The 25,494-nt window shown below is 34.3% G+C and overlaps 1 protein-coding gene across 2 annotated transcripts in view; it reads left to right on the forward strand.

Moving 5' to 3' along the window:
- vta1 (vesicle (multivesicular body) trafficking 1) overlaps positions 1–25,494 on the forward strand; it is a 72,619-nt gene that overhangs the window by 10,932 nt on the left and 36,193 nt on the right. For both annotated transcript variants that reach the window (XM_087296552.1, NM_213140.1), the window contains exons 2-4: positions 11,873–11,967; positions 17,430–17,557; positions 24,542–24,617. In XM_087296552.1, coding sequence (XP_087152678.1) covers positions 11,873–11,967; positions 17,430–17,557; positions 24,542–24,617 — 299 coding nt within the window. The remainder of the gene's footprint in view (positions 1–11,872; positions 11,968–17,429; positions 17,558–24,541; positions 24,618–25,494) is intronic.

The raw sequence follows: 25,494 nt of genomic DNA on the forward strand, positions 1-25,494 counted from the left end.
TATATATGTGTATATATATATATATATATATATATATATATATATATGTTTTATATATATATATATATGTGTATATATATATATATATATATGTGTGTGTGTGTGTATGTATATGTGTATATATATATATATATATATATATATATATATATATATATATATATATATATATATATATATATATATATATATATATATATATATATATACTTAGTCATTTTGATGCCTTGTAGTGTATTCTTACAGCCTTAATTTTTTTATTGCACAATCATTTCAATGATATAATAAATGAAAGGACAAATTTTGTTCTACTTCAAAGTGCTGGTAATAGGAACTGTTTTTTCAAGATTAATGTTTCCTATGATGGCATCGTAATGTGCAACATCCATGTGCGCAGTGCCAGATTAATGCGGCCGTCTTTAGTTGTGCTCTTCTGATGCTTGTTTCTGCTCTGGCTTCTGTCTCTTTGACAGAGCTTCAGTTCTCTGATTGGCACCATGCTGTAAACCTATGGAAAAGGCCCTCTTTGACATTGTTTTCCTTCCTTCTCGCTGGACCTTATCCAGTCTTCAGACTGAGCAGCAGCTACATAATAACATCCTTGTAGTAGGGAAAGCAGTGTGCGCGGGCTGACATTCCTGAATATACAATTCGGTTCTTACTGCAGATGTCAGTGAAATACTCGGGCATGTCCTCGACTGAAGAGTCACGCTGTCTTTCGTCTGTCAAACGTCAAGCTTGCGTTAATGCTTACTCGGCCATAATGAGTTTCTGAAATATTGTTGAGCGCTTTGTTGTCACTAAATGGGTGCAATCTGGTGTGCAGCCTGGGCACGCAAGAAGCCTGATCAACACTTTTCATTCAGGCTATACTACTGAATTAAACCCAGATTGGCTAAAGGCCCTCATATACTATAGTTGAAATCAAAGAATTAACTCCAAACTTTTATGTTTCATGAGTTTGAAACAGTTTAACATAGTCAATTTGTAAGAGAATGTAAAGGTACACCCTAACTGGTAAACCCCTTTAAAGTACCATTGGTCATTGGTGGTTGAGTAATAGGTGTGCTTTGTGACTCCTCCTCCTTTACATAAAGCTTTTTCTATTTCCTCTGATCATGTGCGCCAGAGTAGATGCTTTTTAGGAGAAACTAAAATGGCATTTTAATCAGAAGAAACACTAGTTTTTAAACATTTTTTTATTTTTAACACTTTTAAAAGCCGTTACACTAAGCACAACACAAAAAGTGAGGTAAACGGCTGACAAACTGTACTTTCGCAATCGTCAAATACATAATTGAACAATAATTTTTTTTGGCTGCCTGAACACTTATCCTTTTTTTAAATTTTTTTTTATACTCGTATTAAAGGGCACCAATTATGAAAATCATGTTTTGTAAGATGTTAGGACAGAACTGTGTTTAGGTATAGTGTTTTCACAGTCATATTGGAGTAAATTATTATTATTATTATTTTTTTTTAATTTCTTGACTTTAAAATAGGATCCAAATCGTTCCCATTTTGAGGCCCACTGCAACGTGATGTAGGAGTGTGGTTTCCCCGCCCACCGTATTGATTGCCAGAAAAGTAATAACGTGTATCCGTAATAACACATAATCATATTAAAAAGACGTGTGCAAAGCATCTGCTGTTAAAAGATCTCTTCTTCTCTCTGTGAACATCAGTCATCAATAAATTCGATCAAGTATGAGTTTTACTGGTTAGTTTTTAAAACTGTGCATGTTTGTTATGAATTAAAGTTATATTACCATCTTTTATCACCATAGCCGCAAGCCAGTACAATTATAAAAGAGGACGCTTTAATCTCGGTGTGTGATTGTTAAATCAAGTTTATTTTGTACATCAACATAACAGATATCCACACAGCAGTGGATATTAACACGTATCCTGTCACATTGGCATGCAAGAACTGTGCAAAGTTAAACGTACACAATGTGTGTGTGTGTGTGTCCACTGTGTGTATGTCTGTGTGCGTTCATTCATTGTAACTTTTTAATGACATTGTGTGTGACTCACTGTTGCAACTCCCCAACAAATACATCAAATAATCATTGGGAAAGTTCTTACTGTAGTATTTCTCTCAAATGTTACGTGAGATCTCCTTCTCTCATGTCTGTCACTGTGGCGGAGATTGAGGCACACTCTGACAGGCACTTGGGAATGGTGGGCGGGGAGAACTAGCATTAAAGGCACAGGCAACAAAAACAGCTACATTGTGTTCAGAGCAGAAAATTTTAACATTCTTAAAGGTATAATAAATAATCTGATGGGTGTTTTGAGCTGAAACTTTACAGACACATTCTGGAGACACAACACTTATTTTAAATCTTGAAAAAGAAAATGGGTGCCCTTTAAAGGCAAAATATGTACATATTTTTCCATTACATTGTCCAAAAACAACTAGAACAGTATTATATTTTGCAGACTGATGTTCTTGTATTATACCAAAAAAATAAAATTTAACTTGTAACATGGATCGTGTCCTCTATGCTTATGACATCATACACCCTCATTTTCCGGTTTGGATTTATAAACAACAAGGAAACCTCAAAGACACTTTAATATATCATTCTTTTTTTATTTGACCGCTAGAGCAGCATTATAACGGAACCTTAAAATGTATTTAGTATGATAAAGCAGCGCAGTTTCTTTCAAGCAGTGCACTGTCATTCATTCATTTTCTTGTTGGCTTAGTCCCTTTATTAATCCGGGGTCGCCACAGCGGAATGAACCGCCAACTTAACCAGCAAATGTTTACGCAGCGGATGACCTTCCAGCCACAACCCATCTCTGGGAAACATCCACACACACATTCACACACACACGGACAATTTAGCCCACCCAAGTCACCTGTACCGCATGTCTTTGGACTGTGTGGGAAACCGGAGCACCCGGAGGAAACCCATGCGAACGCAGGGAGAACATGCAAACTCCACACAGAAATGCCAACTGAGCCGAGGCTCTAACCAGCGACCTTCTTGCTGTGAGGCGACAGCACTACCTACTGCGACACTGCTTCGCCCGCAGTGCACTGTGGCATTATATAATCTCTGCTGTTTTCATGCCATGTTGCCCTTGTCTCCCATCAGCAATTGCTTCAGGAGTCATGTTTCACTTCAATGACAATTTCAGCCTTACTCCGCTTTATACTACTATAATACTTTTTGAATACTTTAGCTCTTCAACATATTTTCTAGGAGTCCCTTAGGATTTAATGAAGATGGCAGCTCCCATAATTCCCCACTCACTCACTGCATCGTCAAAATATGTTTTTGTTGGTTGTGAATACACATCCTTTAGTGGCAAATATTATATGCTATGCATTTATCCTTATCCTACATGCTACGCTATGTACCCTCCGCAACATTCAACATAAAGTTCTGGGCACATAATAAAACTCAAATCTAACTGGCCAGCCTATATGATTGCAGGACAAGAGGACAAAAAATGTAAACACTGATTTAAAAAAAAAAAAAAAAATCACTGACAGATCACGGTGCCCCTCTGACCACATGTGCTTGACAGTCTCAATTTCACTCAATCACGTTCTTAATTCGATTATTCCCATATTGAGAGGGAAACAGGCTGAACATATTTGCACTTTTTAATTGATTGTGACTCTGAAATCGGGACAGACTTAAGATGTAGGCAATTTTTTAACCCTAAATAAAAAAAAATAAAAACAGAACTTAGAGTATATTAGGTCCTTAACGAGGCTTTTTGGAAACAAAAAGTTTGTTGTCATAAACGTTCTAACACTTACTCTCACTCCTATTTCACTTTCATTAAAACAATGAAGACAAAAATCCATGGAAAAGAATAGATTATGGTTTTAATTTTCATTCTTGTTTGAATGGCTTCGTTGTTGTATTGTTTCTTTTGAGGAAAATTGGATGTTGAGCAGTATGGGCGTCATACTGTTACAAAGAAGGACTTTGTGCCTGTATGCTGTGATCTTTTCTGATAGACATCAGGCCTCTGCAAATTGGGCCTCATGGAAGAGGAAATGGACTGTTTTTAAAGAAACAAGGACGGGAAGTACTTGACACAAATATATCAAATACTGGATGAGCTTTTCTTTTCGGCCCACTTATTTTGTTCACTCATGCAGGGTTATCTAACTTTGAATCGTAACCTGTTTTCTTCCAAATCTTAATATGGAGATTTGTTTTATTTATTTTTTTTATTTTTAGAACAAAATGGAATATGAATCAGAGCTTGACTCATTGCAAATGGACTGGTACAAAGACTTTTTTTTTGGCCTTTGTAGATCGTAACTTTTAACACACGTTACCAAATGAGCTATTTAAATGTTTTTGTTTGGCATGAAACTGTCTATGCACTGTTTAATTACTGCTGCATAATGAATGATCAAATTTACTTTCACTTTTATAAGACGTTCTCTCAAGCTAAAAATATGTAAGAGACACCCAGTTTTTTTTTTTTGTCATCATGAGAAATTCTGTTAAAATTAGGAGAAAGTAACAAAACTGTATAATATTGTAATAATGCAGTACTGATGTAATAAAACTTTCTTGGAGTTATGTAATAATTCTAAAAGTGTAACTAAGGCTGATTGTGTGCACGCATACATTTGTAACATTACTTTAACTGGCTCATACTGATTTAGTGTTTAATTAATTAGATTCTCTATTTTTCTAATTAATAAAATACTGAATGAGTCTGAGTCAGTTGATGGAATGGTACATATGCATGCATGCATACATATGATCAGCCTCTGTGATGACAATAATAGTTGAAGTCTGAATTATAAGCCCCTCTGAATTATTAGATCACTTGTTTATTTTGTTCCCAATTTCTGTTTAATGGAGAGAAGATTTTTTTAACAATTTTTAAACATTATAGTTTTAAAAACTTATTTCTAATAACTGATTTATTTTGTCTTTGCCATGATGACATGTATAATATTGTACTGGATATTTTTCAAGACACTTTTATACAGCTTAAAGTGACATTTTAAGACTTAACTAGGTTAATAAGATTAACTAGGCAGGTTAGGGTAGTTAGGCAAGTTATTGTATAATGATGTTTTTTTCTGTAGATTATCGAGAAAAAATATAGCTTAAAGGGCTAATCATTTTGTCCCTAAAATGGTGTTTAAAAAATTAAAACTACTTTTATTCTAGCCGAAATAAAAGAAATAAGGCTTTTTCCAGAAGAAAAAATATTATCAGACATACAGTGAAAATTTCCTTGCTCTGTTAAACATCATTTGGAAAATATTTAAAAAAGAAGAAAAAAACTCGAAGGGGGCTAATAATTCTGATTTCAACTGCATGTGTCATGTTCAACAAGTGACCAAAAAAATCTCGTCGGAAGCATAAATGTCTTCATGATGACTAACATACAGGATGTATTTGCACTGGTGTGAGCGCTCACAGCTGGGTGTATTTGCTTTTCTTGTTTTCATCGGGAAGCTGTAATTGAATGCTTGTTTTATAACTGGCTAGTATGTTTAAAATCGGAATTAGGTGACTGATTTCAAGGTCTGTCTCGCACAAAAAGTGCTATTCAAAGTCCTGTCTTGGCTTGACAGATGTCGCTTCAGAAAAGCATGTGGAATTAGTTTTATTGTTTGGATATGTCAGACTGCTGTAATAGAGAGAAAATGTTTCTAACCTTTCCTAAGTGCTTTACAACAAAAGAATATATGTCTAAAACATGTTTAGCTGAATATGATTTACTATATACATTCCTTGTATGTCCATGGAAGTATGCAGACTTTTTATGTATATTTTCACAACATTTATCTCTACTTTTTCTCATTAATAACTGAGCAATGTCAACCTTGTCATGGAAAAAGGACATTTTTCAAAAAAATCAAACTTTTTCTACCTTTTTATTTGATTTACGAAAGTCTCACAAGTGTCAGTTTTCACATTAGTCAAATCCGTAACATCCATAACAAAGCCTTTTCTTTATAAATACCAAAGTGTAAAATTTAATGAGATAAATATACATGGTTTCCGCTTCATTCATTTTTCCATGGTGGGGGCGCCACACCAAAACCCATTCCCACCACTGCTACATCACAGCTTCTCATTCAAAACCTTCAATTGTTGCTGTTTTTTTAATTACTTTTTTTTATAGCAGGTTGTAATTGCACCAAAACATAATAAAATGTAAGTTAAATATAACAGAAAACTTTTCTGTGATCATAGTAGTGCCGTGCATTATTTGTTTAAACCTTTAAGGTTACATGGTGACTGACTGACTGACAGGGCTGCGCAATGTCCAGCAAACACAATGTAGCTTTCAGTTTTGATGAACGCAGTTTCCGTAATTATACTTTATTTATAGATAAAGGTCTATGGTTCTGCATACAATTGATTTCTCTTACTGGAGTTTTTGGTCGTTTCACTTTACTTTACGATGCTGTTTTGTAGGTCTATTGGAGACAGTCATAAATATTTCAAGTAAATCTAATACATGTTGGAGACATACTCGTTACATAAACGCACTAAATTGCACTTTAGCAGCGTTTATTTGACAGCGCACAAGAAAATCTGCACATGAGAAGCGTATATCTGAGGGTGTGCAAGATGTTTTGAGCATGAGCAGAGGAAATCGGGGAGATTCACATGCTCGTATTATATGAATGTAATCTCCACTTGTACTGCACTTTAGAGAGAGCTGTGGAGAGCTTTGAATTTTATTTAATTTTTTTACTAGTATTTATTTTTAGCTACAATTCCGTGACAGCTATTTCAAAATACCTGTTTTTGTTTGGTGTTTTGTTTGTGTGAAACCAAAATATGCCATCATTCCCCTCGTTCGCCCTTTCCTATTCGTTTGTTTGTCTTATTGTGGGCGTTTTGCACAGTTTGGTTGCACAATTTTGATTGGGCAGAACCAAAGTGTGCATACTCAGTTGACACACAGACGGCAGTCATGCATCTTCTCAGGGTGGGGAAAATGAAATGATATATATTTCATATCACTCATTTCATATCATATCATATCATAGCTTTTTGCGATTAGCTAATTGTAGCGTTTCAAATTGCGATTCGATTACGATTAATCGGACAGCTCTAATTGTATACTACAGTTTTTGATCACATCTATATTGCATGTTTATTTTCCTCATTCAAAATATAAAACATTTGATTTATTTCGGATCCCTTAACTCTGTGGTTGGTTGTTTTTTGAAAAGTATAAATGGATTTTTCAATACACTCTTTAACATTTACATTGTGGTGGATTTTTCAATCTGTGGATTTATGTTTCAAGATCTTACACCAAATGTCGCATCCATAATGCTGGAATTGCTTAACTACATCTTGACTTTGGCAGTATCAAATAAGTAAGCCAGTCTTCAGGTTATTTCCAAGACGTTTATTGCAAATGCATACCATTTGAAGACAAAGTGAATAGTTCATAGGTTTATTTCTATTAGTTTTCTCTCTTTTAGTTTTGTCATTGTAGTGACATTTAGCTCTGTCACGTTAATGCATCTTAATATTTAGTGCAAAATGATTTTGGCTGATATTTGGCCATGAGGGGATCATTCCGTACCTCTTCATCACATAAATGTGATAGCAAGCTGTGGAATCGTTTGTGAGCCCTCATCTTTTAATTTCCTTTGGGACAGTATAGGTTCAACTAGGTGAGATTTTAAATTGGTGAAAGTGTGGGTGGGACCTGATATTATCATCATTAGTGGAGCGTATCCCTAAGGCTCTGGGCTTACCAGATTTTTTTCCCAGAATGTCTCTCTTAACACTCCTTAACTTAATGACTTTGAACTTGCGCAATAGCAATTGATTGTTGTCTTGTCTTCTTCCAGCCACCCCTATAATGAAGAGCTTGTTTGCCATCCTTCTTGAATTCTAATGAGCGTGCTTCCAGTTTCATGCTTCATTTCTTCTGTGTGCTTTCGCTTTCTTTTATTAAAGTCTGTTCACTAATCAAGACTTGTAATTGCATTCAATAATATTAAAATTGACCCTTGAGTTAATGCTTCCTATTCTTATGTAAGGTTAAGGTAATTCACACTGCATTTGAATGTAGTTTTTACACTATCACAGCAGCAACATCTGTGTCTTTTAGAGCTGTCTGGCCTGGCAGCCATTGCTCTGGTATTCAAAGTGTCCATCAAAGGCTTATGAGGCACTTTTCAGCCTTTCTCACTTTGTATATTGTACTTAAAGTGCAAGGCAGTGGGTATTCTGTTATACAGGACACATATGGCCTGTAAAATACCCTGAAGACATGTGCCAGATGTGTAGGCTAGACCATGTTTTGTAACTTCAGCTGTACTGACAGCTAGACTCCAGTGGTCCAATGAGACTTAAAAGCAAAGGATGTAGTTTACTGGCAAGAAAAGGGTATTAAAGAATCATAGAAACGTGGTTTAAAATAGGCCTGCACAATATATCATCTCAGCATTAGGGTTGGTTATTATTTGTTTTGTTTTTTGTTACCGGTGCTAAATCGATACTTTTTAAAATGATATTAGTGCCAAATCGATACTTTTAAAGCGATACCGGTGCCAAAATAGTGTCTGAACTGATACTTTTTAGCCACAAAATTATGGTGTTTTTGATGCCTGATTGTATAATGATTTCAAAAACATTTAGTTATCAGAAATTGTACAATTGTAAAACTACAATTAATTTTATTGAATTATTGTTATCATTCAGTTACTGTACTTCTATACTGTTAGACTCAAGAAATGATAAAACATTTTATTTAAATTGTATCTTCTTAATTGTGTTTCTAGATTATTGTGCATGAAAATTCTCAAACCACATGAAAATACAGAAATGCACTGCAAATAGCACATACCATAACGAAAACATGTTGGGGGACCCCAAAAAATAAATTGTAAATGTAAATCGTAAACATTTGTTCATCAATCTCTTACTAAACACGTGCATGAAAATAATCACAATACATATACAGTAAAGCACTGCAAGTAGCACAGACAACTACGGAAATGTGTTTGGGGACCCCCAAAAAATGTATAGATTATTTATATTTTGTGGAGATGCACTTCCACTGCAGAATCATCCAAAATGATATAACATAATATTTGTATATAACATTTTTTTTTTCCAAATAGGGATATTATAGTCTTTTGGTGAAATTGTATTAATATTGCAATATATATCGTAAAATATATATATATATTGCAATGTTAGATTTTTCTAATATCGATCAGTCCTGGTTTAAAATGATTTTTCAATTATGTAACACTGTCTTGCATATTATAGGTTAATGCATGTGACCAGGGCTTGACATTAAAACCGCCAAATGCGGGTAGATTTCAGCTGTGGCGGGTTAGACAACCTCTCCTACTAGCCACTTAAATGTAATAATTTTGAAATTGTAATTTTCTTGGTTCAACAATAAGGATGGCCAGAAACGTGTGCAAATATGATCTTAGAATCGAGAAACGACATGACTGACAAAAATAATTGTACTTGCGCGAGCAAAAGAAAGCAGCTGAATAGCGAATGAAGAATGATTACTCATGCGCACAGGTGATGTGATGCGCGTTTCCTTGTGTGAAGCAACTGTGCCTGGAAACGCAACTGGTGTGATTGGTTGTCTTTGAAATAGACTGTACAAAAAGCGATGCTAGTGCACCCACAGTCCTGCTGCTTTCAAGATCCCCAGATGTGTTTTTGTAAGCAGCAACAGTTGCTACTTTCACTTTTACCATTTTTTAAACGGATAATAATTGGGCCTGAGGTTAACTGTGTGCATGTGATCATCTTTCATTCTCACACAAGTTATGTTTTTCACTTGCTTTCTTTTCCTTAATTACTTTTGTTAATATGGTTTATCTTTTTTTTTTTTACACGTAGTTAACTGGTGATCTGAGACCTTTACATGACTATATATTTTTAAATGTCAACTTTTTTGTTAAACAAAAAGTACATGTATACAGCTACATTTTGCTTGTTTTGGCACATTTACAATTTGCGGCTAAGAAACGATTATTGATTGTTAACTAGAGTAAACCGTTTGCTCATGCACATTGAGCAAGGTCATTCACAACACACAAAAAAGTTAAATGAATGAGGCGGCATGTGGACATAACACATAATCAAATTCAAATAATTTTAGCATGCCAATTTCAAATTTATGCAAAATTCCAACAGCAAAATTGTGGCTGGTGAAAATGGCGATTAATTTTGCTAAACTACAAGCCACAGTGGCTGGTGAGCAAAAAAGTTAATGTCAAGCCCTGTATGTGACCCTTGACCACAAAGCCCAACATAATTGTAAATTGAAATTCATGCATAAAGAAATTCATTATAACTTTTGTACACTTTATTACATTGGGAAAAAAAATCGAAATCTCTTTGACAACTGAAGGGTCAAAAAATACTAAAATATATTTACTGTAGGAAAATTACCAAAATATTTAATGTAACCTGAGCTTTACTTATCATTCTAATGATCATTCGTTCAATGTACAATGTATTTTTTTATATTGACAAATATAACCTTTAGGGTTATAGGTAACATATATAACCTTATTGTTTCGGGTCACATATTTTTATTAGGGTTGTGATTATTTTCATTCTCGTTGGATTGGTCACCTACTTTTAACTGCATATCCTGGATATGGATTAAAAGTTTTTAAGCATTTTTCAAAAAGTAAATCAATTTTCAAGCGCAAACATAAAAAAAAAAAGGCTGATCAAAATTAAAGAGCAATTTTAGATATCTCCTAGTTATTGGTGATAATCTGACACTTAGTTCTAATTTTCTTAATTATCTGACAACCTCTATTTAGCTGCCAACATTTCTTTTAGGATAATGTGAAGGATTAGTGGAGGAATCCGTTCAGCTCATTGATCGGTTCAGCACTGAGCATGGTTTGCATGTGCAAAAGAATTTTGTTTGAAAACCCATTTTACAGAATCCAAAGGGTAGGCTAACCTTTGCTGTGGACAGAGGAAAACTGCTCCCAAGATTAATTTAATAGTGTTTGATGGGAAACCTGGTGTTTGATTTTAAACTGAGGAGAGAATGAACCACAAGGTACATGAAGAACTCCGTGAAAGGTGGAGGAGGAATTGTCATGGCAGTGGGATGTCTTCTGCTGCAGCATTTGGGCTTCTTTTTATAGTCATGTGGCAACATGAGGTGCTGTCCTTGCAAGCGTCTCTCACAAGCCCCCAATTTTCATGCAGTTTTGAATGATTTATACAGCAAATAATTAATTGTAATTCATATCTTGTTTTGTTTTTGCTACAAAATAGTATCCTTTGAAAAGTGAAGTTTGTCCAGTGATCAAAAAACACAGATGCAACCAAACTCTTATTTTGTTGTTTAATTCTAGCGCTTTTTTCTTGAAGACTGCTTTGCACAATCTTTTGGCAGTATCTCAACCAACTTCATGAGATTGTCTGGAATGGTCTTCCTGTCTTGGACAGAAATGAAGGAAGTCTGATATACTGGACACATGGGCTTCCTTTGCTTTCTTATAAAAAAAAAACAACTTTTTTGTAAAAAAAAAGAAAAAAAATCAATTTTGTGGATATTTTCTAAAACAACCTTGCTTAAGCTTTAAGTTTTTGAGAAACAAATAATTTAACTGTGTCTGGGATGTGAATGGTAATATGTACTAAATACCAATGTTGTGATTAACAGTTTCATTGATTCTCAGGCAAATTTTAGAATGGAATACAGAATTCAACTCCTTAAAGAGTCAACATTTTACCCTATTAACAAACCCCACCCAAACTAATCTCTAAAATAATTGGGTACATTCAGTCAATAAAATAGTACATTTACACCGCCAAAATCTTGACAGCACTTCTGTGAAAAACTTTTACAATAAAAAACTTCTTCCATTTCTAATGTGTTTCAGGTCGACTTTATGCCATGCAGACAGGAATGAAACTAGATAGCAAGACTCCAGAGTGTCGAAAGTTTCTTGTGAAACTAATGGATCAGTTGGAAATGGTAAGTTTGAAAAGTTTTTTAATTAATGTTTTATCTCCATATCATTACCGCACTATTCAGCCGATATCATCTCAGCACATTTGAAACCGTTTTAAACTAGTGGTGTAACGGATCACAAATCTCACGGTTCAGACCACATGGTTTTTCGCATCACGGATTGGACCATTTTTCAGATAAGCAAAAAAGAAGACAAATGTCATTTGCTTTCCATTTACATGAAAAAAAATATTACTGCAAACACCATTGCTTTGAACAAACAGAACTTAGAATCTGTAATTTTAATAAAAGTAAAAATCAAGAAAGAACCAGCTGAAAGAGGGAAAATATTCAATACGACAAATTGTCTTTGCTACTGTCGCTGATGTTGCTAAATATAGAAATCTAACATCTTGTACAACAGATATTTATTTTCAATTATTGATTCAACAATTCACACATGAAACTTCACGTTTCATTATAGTTGGATCATTTTTGAAAACCTATTCAGTGACATAATTTTGATGGTTGTTTGTCACCAGTCATTGCTTACACAATGTAATTGCTACAGCATTCACTAGCGTAACATTCCATTAAGCAGTGATTTAAATCTTAACATCAGTGTTTATATCTGAAGTATAAACTGTTATGCCAGTACTTCTTTGTTAATTAATAGTTTGTAACTAACTGAAATAGTGTGAAAAAAGGAATCTCCCTCTATCAAACACAGATTTGAATGCATCGCTTTGAATGATTGTTTAACATATTCAAATCATTATCATTTATCATTCATGTTGCACAGGTTTATATTGAGATTGTGATCTTTTCATGTTTAATTGAGCAGCTTTACAATGAATGCATTAATGCAGGCTAAACAAACAGTGACAGAAAACAGCTTTAATTAATAATCTAAGAAAGCATTTAGGTCCCACTACAACTTTATATATATATTTTTTATTTATCATTATATTTTACAGGGAAGCCAAAATGCTTTTTGATACATGTGACTTGAATTCTGTGGTAAGCAATTTCTCTCTGCAATTATTATAAATGTTGGATTAGCGTACAAGTAAAAGAAAAAGTTATTACATGCATTTCAAACTGTAGGATGTGATCTATACCATTACACCTCTATTTTAAACTACTGTTTAAGTAATGTGGTCTTTATTTAAAAAATAAAAGAGCTTCTCTTATAGTATGATGAAATGTGCAGGTAACTTTAACTTTGGCTTTGGATTCTTTTGTGTGCGTTTGGCATTAGTTTGCAAAAAGTGATGAGTGACCTTTTGTACTAAGGCCACTGTATTCTCATCACAGTTCAGAAGGTTGAATTTATAGGTCTTCTCAAAAGGGGAGCCGGAAGCTATGGAAAAAGCTTTGCTTTTATACCAAGGCACTGTTATAGACATTTCAGGGACCAATTAGATGAGAGTGGAGATCCTGCAGTCTACAGAGCTCGCTTTTACTATCGCCTCAGCTCTGTTCATTAAATGTCACAGAGACAGGAAACAACAACCCGCTGAGACTCAGATCCTGGTGTGCACATCCGGTCAAAAGGTCTAAAGCATGAAGTGGGCTTTCTTGTGAACACCATTCAGTCGGTGTGAAAAGATGCTCCACTCTTTAATTACAGTCTGAGTCATCCACCTGTCATTTAGGGCATTATGTCCACTGTTGTACAATATAAAAATAGAAATCCATGATTTTAACCATTTATACAATTTTATATGTAAGTTGTGAACTTAAAAAAATTATTCAGCTTGTCCATTTTGAGGAAAATACTTTAAAGCAGACTTGTGTACAGCCTAACTATAAAAGATTCACAGGTCTGTTTTGAAAATTAAGCCTAAATGGAAATAAGAATAGAATAAATAGGGTTAGGTAATGCAAAAAAGCTTGTTTTATGTTTATAGGTATACTTTTTAAATAGCCAAAAATACATTGTATGTGTCAAAGTTATTAAATTATTATGATAAAAATCATCTGAATATTAAGTCAAAATCATGTCAAAGATATTTTGTACATTTCCTACTGTAAATATATCAAAACTTAACTTAATATTTAAGTAGTGTTATGTATTACTCTATGAATTAATTTGTTCAACTTTGTGTGATTTCTCAATATTTCAATTATTTCAAACCCTCTGATTCAAACAGTATTTAGTTTTATGTAGTATAAGTTCAAAAAGTATTTCTGCACAAATCCATCTTCAACTGGTAGATGCTATACAAATTAGAAAGATGGCAACATGGGCTACAATATGCCCATATTCTCAAAACCATGAACAAAATATCTCATGGTGAAAGAAGATATGACCCAGACTACTATAAATATGGGTTCACTTGTGACGGAGGGTAAACATGATTTGTGCTGACCACAATGTGTTTTGTCATGTCAGTGTTGGGCTGCCCAGAACATGAAACTGCTCAAATATCTGGCATCATCTGCAGCACTTAATTATAATATGTGAATGTCATTCGTTTGAAGCAATTTTTAACACCAATAATCTAAATACTTTTTTAGAGCTTTTAGCAAAAATAAATAAACTAAAAGTAAATATAATCTATATCTTCAAAATGGCCATAGAAGCTGGCATGGCTTTTTAACACACAAAAACAAAAAATATTACTTGAATGTCAAAATATTATTGTGTAAGATGTAGAAGTCATTGCTTTTTACAGCATTTTTTCCCCCTCATAGACTCACACAGAGGTGTTCACTTCTTCTATATCATGCTCTTGTTCTAAATATCAGCAGGTTTCTTTGCCAAAAAACACATACTACCTACTTCGTTTTTCTTAACAGAACAAGCTTCTTTTAGTAACTGTAAAAATGACTCCAGTGTTCCTTTTTTCCAAGGGGATTTTAAGTAAACCCCATGGAATCGTTGTGCAGAGACAAGATCTAGTTTCAAGGCTTTGATTTAGTGTGCACTGGTAACCAAAAGCATCCAATCTCACATTCTCTCTCTCTCTCTCTCTCTCTCTCTCTCTCTCTCTCTCTCTCTCTCTCTCTGTACTGTTTTTTGCACGCTTCCTTCCGACTTATGTTTTTATATTCTTTTGCAATACAGCACAAGTGATGTAGTGTACCTTTTTCATGAAATAGCTAAAAACTTTCATTAAAACGTGAACAGTGAGTCCATTCAGGCCGACCAGGTTCCACCTGTTGAAATGGAACAAACCGTATTTGCTTTACTGATTTTACAAGGAAACCTGACGCTCTCTAGCAGACTGTAACATCATAGAGAGTAAGGCAGAGCCTGGGGGCCGCCGACTGGCTGAAGCTTTGGCGTTTGGGTACTGGCTATTCCAAACCTTGGAGTATAAAAAAAAAATGTAACCTAATGTCTATGCATTGGGTATAACCAGTGGTGTAAAGTAAATTACAAAAACTCAAACTACTGTAATTCAGTAGTTTTTTCTTCGGAATTATAATTCACTAAGTAGTTTTATCAATGTGTTCTTGTACTTTCCCTTAAGTAGAATTTTAGTGCAGTATCAGTACTTTTACTCCACTACTTTTTTTTTACCTGCAGTCACTACTTTATTTTTTCCTGTGTAAGGAGATTAGAAAAAACAGTCCTTTGATTCCAGTTGAATCAAATCGCATCTTAATGAACGACCACAAAACGTGAACGATTCATAATTGCAGCAAACTGTTTGGAAGACGGATGTTGTACCCCAACGTCATGGGGACCTAAAATCAATCAAATATCAACATCTAATGATGTTACAGCTTGGCTTTGTGTGAACGTTACCATTATGACGTCTATCAGATGTTGGATTTTGGTTGCCATGCCTGACGAATAAATGTCAGTATTTGACTTCAGTGTGACGTTGGTTTAAGATGTTGGCTCGACGTTGAATTTTGGTCTGTTTCTAACACAACCTAAAATCAACCAAATATCAACGCCATTTGATGTCGTTATTGGACATCAAAATAATGTTGTCCTTAGACACTGGATAGACATTGAATTTTGGTCACCTGACATGACCACCTAAAGACTGATTTATACTTCTGCGTCAAGCGCATGCGTATGCATTGGCACAGCCTTCGTGTGGTCGCATAGCCCTCGCCGAGGCAGTCGCTGACGCGCATCTCTCAAAAAATTTAACTACATGTTGCAATGACGTGTACCGCAAGCTCTGTGATTGGTCGTGCTGACGAGTGTGGGTGTGACTGAGAGCCACACGGATCCCTTGGAGCGAGTGTTTACAAGTGTCGTGTGAAAGAGCTCCAGATGGAACTGTTGTTTTGTGTTTAGCTTACAATTAAAGTTGTTGCACGTCTGCCGGTTCCCGCCTCAAAATGAGTGAGCTTGAGCCACTTAAATATTAAGGTAGTGTTCAGAAAAAACAAAACACCAGCTAAGAAACTCGACACAGAGGAACATAAAAACCTCACTGCCAGCTAGCGTTTCAGAAGTGTTATTGCAGAACAACAAAAACAGCAGAATTATAAATGCACGGCTGCATTCAAGGCATGCGCCATGGGTCACGCTGATCACTAGATGAGGAGGTATAAACCAGGATTAAATCTTACCCAATATTAACGTCTTATGATGTTATGTGCCTGCTGGACAGTAACTAGATGCACTACAGAATGTTACGTTTACAAGTATGCACAAATTACATGTAAATATGTCAGCTTTATACAGCGTAATACTCACTACTCTTGAATACTTTTGAAAGGTCTAACTCTTACTCATACTTCAAGTAATATTCACAACAGGTATTTTTACTCTACTTGCACTACATTTTAGGCAAGTAATAGCACTTTTACTTAAGTATGATTTTTAGTACTCTTTCCACCACTGGGTATATCTTTCAGATGTGCTGAAACCTGCCATTTTATTTTATGTTGCTTAAGTTTATTTTTTGATGAAAGACCACCTCTGAAATTGGCTATATTTACATAATCCCAGTCTAAAATTTATTTTAGATGAATCCACAGGACATTTGTAATCAATGTACCAACATGGAGAATGATGAAGCCCATTAAGACTTGCTGAAATCTCAGGCCAGGAAAACAAATGGATATTCCTGGGTTGGGTGTTAGTAGAAGTGAGGGCAGTGGCAGGCTATTTTAGACCATTCAGTGCATTTGTATTCGCAGTTTTCTGTGAATTATGATGATTCAAATGCATTCGCCTGGTGTCGCTGAAAGGATCATAATAACAGCTGGGTGAATGAGTCCACTAATTGCGTGTGGGCAACTCTCCAAAGAGACCCTGTTTTGCGAGAAAAAAATAATAATTACACTAGTCTTCTGGAGTGGAATCAAAGTGGTTGATGCATCTCAGGAATTAATGAGTCATGCTATGGAAACCAGAGCTTTAGCGAGTAATCATCATCGTAAATGCTGCTGTAAACACACTTTAGCATATTGCCCACACTCCTAATATTGCATAATTTGCATGACACTTAAGATTACCATTAAAATCAGTGCTTAACTAAGTTTTAAGTGGTTCTTTGTGTTTTCAGATGAAGAAGGAACTTGGTGACAACGAATCCATCTCACAGGAAATAGTCGGCAATGCACATATTGAGAATTACGCCTTGAAAATGTTCCTCTATGCAGACAATGAAGATCGATCAGAACGTTTCCACAAGTAAGTTAATGGTCAGGGTTGGATTATTTGGCCCTTCTAAATGTTTTTTTTTTTTGTCTTTATTCACAGTGTACTTTCGCTGAAGTGTGACACAAAATAATTCCACTGTCACTATTGCACACACAAGGAGTGAGTAGCGGGCTAAAATTAGCCACAAAGCTGGCTCTGTACAGGGCAGTTGCCTGGGAGTGAGACAGCATGGATTAGCCAGGTGTAGCATTACAGGTCACAACAGTATAATGAAACTGTTGTGGACAGTGACGTCAAAAGCAGTGCAATGCTGGTAAAAGGGTCCAGGAGCTGAATACCTGGCAGTGACTCAGGCCTCAGGTTATTCGGACTGGCACTACCCAACATATTTTAAGTAGTTTTTATTTTTTTTCCCCTACTGTTAATGTGTCCCCCAATTTTTGTTTAAAGTAGAGAAGATTTTTTTTTCAACTCCTTACTAACCATGATAGTTTTAATGACTCATTTCTAATAACTGATTTTTTATCTTTGCCATGATGACATTAAATAATATTTTTACTAGATATTTTTCAAGACACTTCTATACAGCTTAAAGTGACATTTAAAGGCTTAGCTAGGTTAATTAGGTTAACTAGGCAGGTTAGGGTAATTAGATAAGTTATTGTATAATGATGATTTGTTATGTAGATCGAAAAAATATATAGCTTAAAGGGGCTAATAATTTTGACCTTTAAACATTTTTTAAAAATTAAAAACTGCTTTTATTGTAGCCGAAATAAAACAAATAAGACTTTCTCCTAAAGAAAAAAATATTACCAGACATACTGTAAATGTACTTGCTCTGTTAAACATATTTGGGAAATATAAAAATAAGAAAAAACTATTCAAAGGGGGCTAATAATTCTGACTTTAACTGTATATAATTGTATTTTTTATATATTTATATACATTTAAATTCTTATTGACAAAAAAATCAAATTTAGTGGTTAAAGTATGGTGGCAAAGTATAAAGATATGAATTGGCAATTATTAGTAATTTGAAGCTGCATTGTGATCCTTTTAAGGGGTGCTTTCACACTAGCACTTTTGGTCCGCACCTGGGTTCGTTTGACATCAAAGTATGGTACGTTTAGCTAGTGTGAACGTGTCTTCTGAACTCGGGTGTGCACCCATGAACCATACTTCTACATGACTTCTGCAGACATTGCATGATGTTCTGAATGATTTTAATGTTTTTTTTTTTGCCGCAGATAGACACAAGTGGCTCTCTGTTTTTTGATTTTAGTAACAAAACCAAAAGATTCAGTAAAAGCAGAATGACTGTGAGATGCGGGCGTCTCCATTTTAGAAGCCATGCAAACAAAGCGGCAAAATGGAAAGATGTACACAATTCATAATGGCATCTATTTGCTGCAAAAAAACATAAAACATGTTCAGAGCATCACACAATAGCCCCTTTCACACAGTGATACCGGTAAATATCCGGAAAATTTCCGGAACGACTTTACCGGTATATTCAAAAAAGTGCTGTTCACACAGGCGAGGACGTTACGGAAATTTTCCAGAAAAGAGCATTCACACATCCAATCCAAAATACCGGTAAATTCTGACATCATTCACCACAAATGAGCTTTAAACAGCTGCGCTTGTATTTGTAAACATTTGACTAAATTACAAACTCTGTGGATGATCAATATTGTGAACAACTTTCGCAGGATCACTTTCGCATGTCGAGATGTTAATAATATGTGCGTGTGCAGGCGCTCACAGGTTGTTTCCCAGGCACACGCAAAGCTTGAAGGTAAACAAACAACGGCTTATCATAAGCATCTCATCGATGATTATTTACACAGTTTGCATTAAGAAGAATATATAATTGTGATCTGACTAACTTCTAGCAGCTAAATGTGTCTGGAAAAATATTCAAAGGTTTTTATTCTCACAAACCACGCGGACGTAAATGCGTCTGACTGTTGTGATTGGCTAAAGCAGACGTCTCACGTCAGCACGTTCTAGACGTGCACGCGCTTATTACGGTAATCTTCCTTCTGCATTCACACAGCGAAGCATTCCGGCAAATTGCCGGTAATGTTACAACTTCTCTTTCCGGAAAAAGGCCAGAACGAATTTACCGGTATTTTCAAAAAGGACCTGTTCACACATACAACCTTTACGGAAAATTGCCGGCAATTTTCCGGAAAGGTCTGTATGTGTGAAAGGGGCTATTGTCTGCAGAAGTCGTTTTTGGTGGAGACAAGAAGACATTCTCACTGTTTGCACTGGGTCAGTCTAGCTTGTCGCCACGGTAGGTAATACACAGACATACACATACAAATGAACCTTATGAAAATGTTCAGTTGGCGGTTCACTTCCATTATTTAATATGATTGCATTCATATTAGAAGTGAACCGTACCAGAGTTTGTGCCTGAACTGTACCCCAGACCACTTCTTTCAGGCAAACCCGAGTTCAGAAGACAATGTTCACACTACATACTCTAATGTCAAACAAACCCAAAGTGCTAGTCCGGACCTAAAGTTCTAGTGTGAATAAACCCATAATATGCCATCAAGTGATTCTTGTTCTAAACATACCTAATTATATTTACTATTTAAACTAGCGGTGGATTGAATGACATTTTAGTTGGCAAATCATGATAAAATGTCTAAAGGTCATTCTTTTTTCATCATAAATAAATCAAATTGAACAGGATTTATTTTAATGCACTTGGGAAATTTAATGCACTGTAATTTTTTTTATTTTATTTTACATTTTAATTAATTAGGTCATTGAAAACCTTTTTTTGTTATAAATTCCTAGAAGAACGCACTCCAGGATGTTATCAGATGTTTAGTACACAATGCGGTCATGCTGGAAATACCTCTGTTTTGCTTGCAAACAAAACCTTAAGTTGATACAAGAGAAACAGCAGGTTCCCTCTGAGGTCTTAAAATACATTCTGAAGTGGATGAACTCTGGCATTTTGTGCCACTTTTGGCCTTATGCTCTTTGTCCTCTTCCTGCCGATGAGGTTTAGAGTGAGGATTAGTTATACCATAGGAAGCTGTCAGACCTGCATCCACTCCCTGTCCAGAGGCCACTCTTCAGGATGTATTCGCATATTTAGGGTTTGTTCTAACAGTGCAAAAGGTGAATCATTGTGTACTTTATGGTTTTACTTTTAATAAGGTACTTTAGATCATGACATTTATTCTCATTCTAAAAAAAAAGGATGTATTGTTTGTAAGTTTAAGTTTTTTTCAGCTGTATTTGTAATAAGGATTTATTTAAAGGCTGAGTGATTTTTTTTTAATGACCAATGGGCCTGAACATGAAAATATATGAGGCACTGTGAATTATATTTGTTTAATTTTAATTTTATTATTATACATTTCTTTTTATGTAAGCGGAACAAACATGGCTTCAAATTAAGGTTGAACATTATTGGAAAGATCTAACATTGCGATATTTTTTTATTTTGCAATGTATAGACCATTTCAATGTGCTGTTGTCACTGGCCCATGAACATTTCCTGCTTGATATCAAACTATTTCATTACTCTGACAAGAGGCAATTCAATCATATCTTAATGTTAATACAGCTGTCATAACATTATTTATCAATAAGATTCTCCAAAGTTATGGAAATTTAAAATGTAAAAGGAAATGCGTTAGAACTTTTGTTATTGTTTACATTCCTCAAAATGGTCTATATTGCATTTATAAATCGATTTCATTAGATGTGTTGAATAATTATTTGGAAAGAATTTGAAATTTTAGATTGATTGGGATGATTATGTAGGGGAGAACACATGCATAAAATATAAGAAACAATCTACAAGCATATAGAAATAGTCAATGAAGAAAAATGTACAAATTATCTAGACAGCATTTTATTGAACTGTATTCAGGTATACAGTCTTGAATAATCAAATGTAAAGTAAAACTACATAGTCTTCATTTTATTAGCAATTTAATAGTATTTATTGTTACTAATTTGTCAAAAAAAAGGTTAAAAACTGTAGTTTCTTAGGCCTGAATGCTTTTTTTAATATTCTCAGTCACAGGCCTCAAAAAACATTTCCGAAATGAGAAATTTAAATCCAGATTAATTTTGCATATACTTGCGATGTGACTATTGCAAATGTTGACATTGCGACATCGATGCTGAAGCGATATACAGTTGAAGTCAGATTTATTAGCCCCCCTGTTTATTTTTTCCCACAAATTCTGTTTAACGGAGCAAAGATTTTTTTCCAACACATTTCTAAACATAATAGTGTTAATAGCTCATTTCTAATAACTAATTTATTTTATCTTTGCCATAAATTTATTGTAAAACGATGGTTTGTTCTGTAGACTTTCAAAAAAATATATAGCTTAAAGGGGCTAATAATAAGTTTGACCTTAAAATGCTTTTCAAAAAATTAAAAACTGCTTTTATTCTAGCCGAAATAAAACAAATAACACTTTCTGCAGAAGAAAAAATATTATCAGACATACTGTGAAAAATTCATTGCTCTGTTAAAGATCATTTAGGAAATATTTAAAAAAGAAACAAATTCAAAGGGGGGCTAATAATTCTGACTTTAGCTGTATTGTGCAGCCCTAGTTCGAACTGCAGACATATAATAAGTTAATAAGAGAAAGAAAAAATTGCGTCTTGGTCCTACAATCAAATCTAGAAGAAGCATTTAGCTTAAGCCTCAGAGGGGTCACTTGTCAAAAAAATGTCAAAAAAAAAACCTCTCCATCTAAGTAATTCTGGGTGGAAGGTTTTTTGTTTACTACATTAGAAGTACTTAAGTCATTTTGACTCTAATATTTTTTTGTAATGTAATAACTTTGTTAAAATAATACCAGCTTTTTCTAAATATATAACATTGTTATTTCTTAAAATTACAAAACAACACAGAGGAGTTCTGAGAGTTTCTACCTTGAATGACCAAAGAGGTCAAGTTGACCATTTGCATTTCAGCATTTGCTACTTTTTCCCCAGAGCTTTGAGTCATGCATGCCTCTGTTGCCTAGCAACTTTGTTAGCAAAAACATACTTTTCTGATACCAAAAAAACTTAAGACATGTCTTTCAAACTTTAAAAAAAGCAACATTTTCACTTCTGTAAAAAAACTTTGCTCTCCCGCTTGGCAGACAGAGTGATGTATGCACTTTTAGGGTCAGTACGTACACATTAATAGGAAATATATATATATATATATATATATATATATATATATATATATATATATATATATATATATATATATATATATATATATATATATATATATATATATATATATATATTTGTCTTATATATATATATATATATATATATATATATATATTAAGACAAATTTGGGGGAGTAATAACTTTAATAATTTAATAATCTCAATAGAAGCTTAACACAAAAAAATGTATTTGGTATTAGGGCTGCACAATATATCGTTTCTGCATCGGTATCGCAGTGTGATCACTCGCAAGTATATGCAATGTCTGGATTCTAATTTATTATTTTGTAAGTGTTTTTGGGGGCCTGTGACTGTGTGGGGATTTTAAAAGCATTCAGGCATAAGAAATGTATCTTTGTAACTTTGAAAAAATAATAACTTTAAATTAATTGGAATTGTTTACAAAACGAAGACTAGGCAGTATTATTTTACATTTAAATTAATCAATTACTATGTGCCTGAATACATTTTGACTTTTTGGAAAACAATAAAATGCTTTATATTTAATTAGCATATTTTCTTTATTCAATTTATATATGCTTGTAGATTGTTTATTTTACAAATATTGTGCTCAATGATAAAAATATGATTTATGAATCAAAAATATGTATTATTATACAAAATGTATTGTGCTTAAACTTGAATTATACACTCCCCAGAATTTTCTTAATCTAAAATGATAGAATCTTTAAAAATGTTTATTCAACTCATCTTGTAAAATTGTTTTCATATCGCAGAATAAAAAAAAAAATATCGCAATGTGTAATTTTTCCAGTATCGTGCAGCCCTATTTGGTACACTCTTAAATTAATTGTCAGATTGTTTCAGCATGAGCAATTCCATGCAAATGTCAACCTTGCCATTAAAAAATATTGTTTTCACTTAAATAGAGAAACCATTTCTACATTTTTGGTGTAAGCAAGTATTTTTCTGTACCTAAAAAATCTCTGTCAATGTTTTCAAACTATTAGATTTAATTTAGCAATAAGTCACACAAGTACCAGTTTCACATTTGTCACATCCATAACGAAGCTTTTACCTCATAAATGCAAAAATGTCAAATCAAATGAAATCAATCATGTTTGTTCTATAGAGAGCCAACTCTTATCTTGTTGATCATCATTATTTATTTTGGGTTGTGCAGTTTAATTCACAGAATTTCTACGCAGTATGTTGTATACTGTAAACTTGTAGACTTTTTAGGTCACATTCATAATGCATGTTTATTTTCCTCATTTAAAATATAAAAAATGTTTACAGATTGATCTTTTTCTGATCCCATAAATGTGGTGAGTTGTTTTGTAAAATATAAACAAGATGTTTCAATATAATGTTAACGTATACTTTCTATGTGGATTAACATGGAGCTTTTGTATGAGAATGACTCTAAACCTGACTTTGCAAGTGAAATAATAACAAAAACAACCAAACATGTCTTTGATAGTTAAAAATGTTATTTGATATTTTATGTAAGAAAACTACTTTAGGTTCCATAGCAAAAAAGGAACAATTATTATGTCATCATTGCATTTTAATGTGCCATTTGAGAACAAATAAAACAATTTTTTATAAACGGAAAACTTGGGTTAAACATTAAATGCATTGTGATTTGATGTAATGATTCTTCTCTTTTAGTTTCTCGAGTTCTTTATTTTTTCAGAAATGAACACTGTTCTAGTGTTTTGATGACCAATTGGCTTTTCAGATGCATCCTCATGCGCGTATAACGGAATATAATGATCACTTCACTGTGTTAACGTTTTCGTGTGTGTTTTGATTACAGGAATATGATCAAGTCCTTCTACACCTCAAGTCTCCTGTTTGATGTGTTGAGTGTCTTTGGCGAATTGTCAGAAGAGGTGAGTCACTGTGGGTCTTTTCAGCTCCTACATACACCATCAACTGACTAGCTCTGATTTTTGCCAAGACTAGTATGTTGCATGGACATAAATATCAGCCTGAGATGTGTTTCTTGACACAGTCCCCCTGTGGCACAAACACTAGCACACCTAATTTAGTGGTACGTGAAAACATCTAATGGAATCAAATACATCATAAGAGCCGAGTTCTCATGTTCAAATCTGAAAACTGCTACAAAAACATGAAAACGTGGAAATTAATGGCAAACCATAAAGCTGAGCCCAAGGACTGACAACGCCTCACCAGTCTCAGTGTACACAGAGGTTTTGAGAAGCCAGTTCTTGGCCAACTTGTGCCTGGAAAGTGTTGCTAATACCACCAGTTGAATCTGTGTATTTCCAGTGCGCTTATGAGACCATCTCTACTGGTCTCCATGGCCGCAGATGTCTCTTTTATACAGAAGGGAAGTGACCTGTGTCCGAAGATGGACAATGTTTTATTGAGTGTTGTTCGCTCCCTAAGGGCCAGACATTTTCCTACTGTAGAGAGCTCATTGGGTTGACTGTTTCAACAGTGCGCCTTCTCTGTGTAACACTAACCCAGACAATGAGCTCTCAGAATCTCTCCCTCCATTACTGTGCCGTTTCTCTCTGACAATGCCGCTAGGACTTGTGCCATATTGGATTACATGAGGAAAGGGAACTCTTTTTTTTTTTTTCTTAGTGCTAGACTTAAGAGAACTCAGATCTAATGTAGGTAAAAGTACAAGTTGAAATGTGTACGAGCTTCAAGAGTCTGCAAAAGCTTTTTAGGGCATGTGAGTTGGTGGTGTAATTACAGGTTTCAGCACACTTCAGGTTGTTGAGAATAAAGCTC

The sequence above is a fragment of the Danio rerio genome, chromosome 20, assembly GCF_052040795.2.
Source record: "Danio rerio strain M-AB ecotype USA chromosome 20, GRCz13ab, whole genome shotgun sequence".
NCBI lineage: Eukaryota > Metazoa > Chordata > Actinopteri > Cypriniformes > Danionidae > Danio > Danio rerio.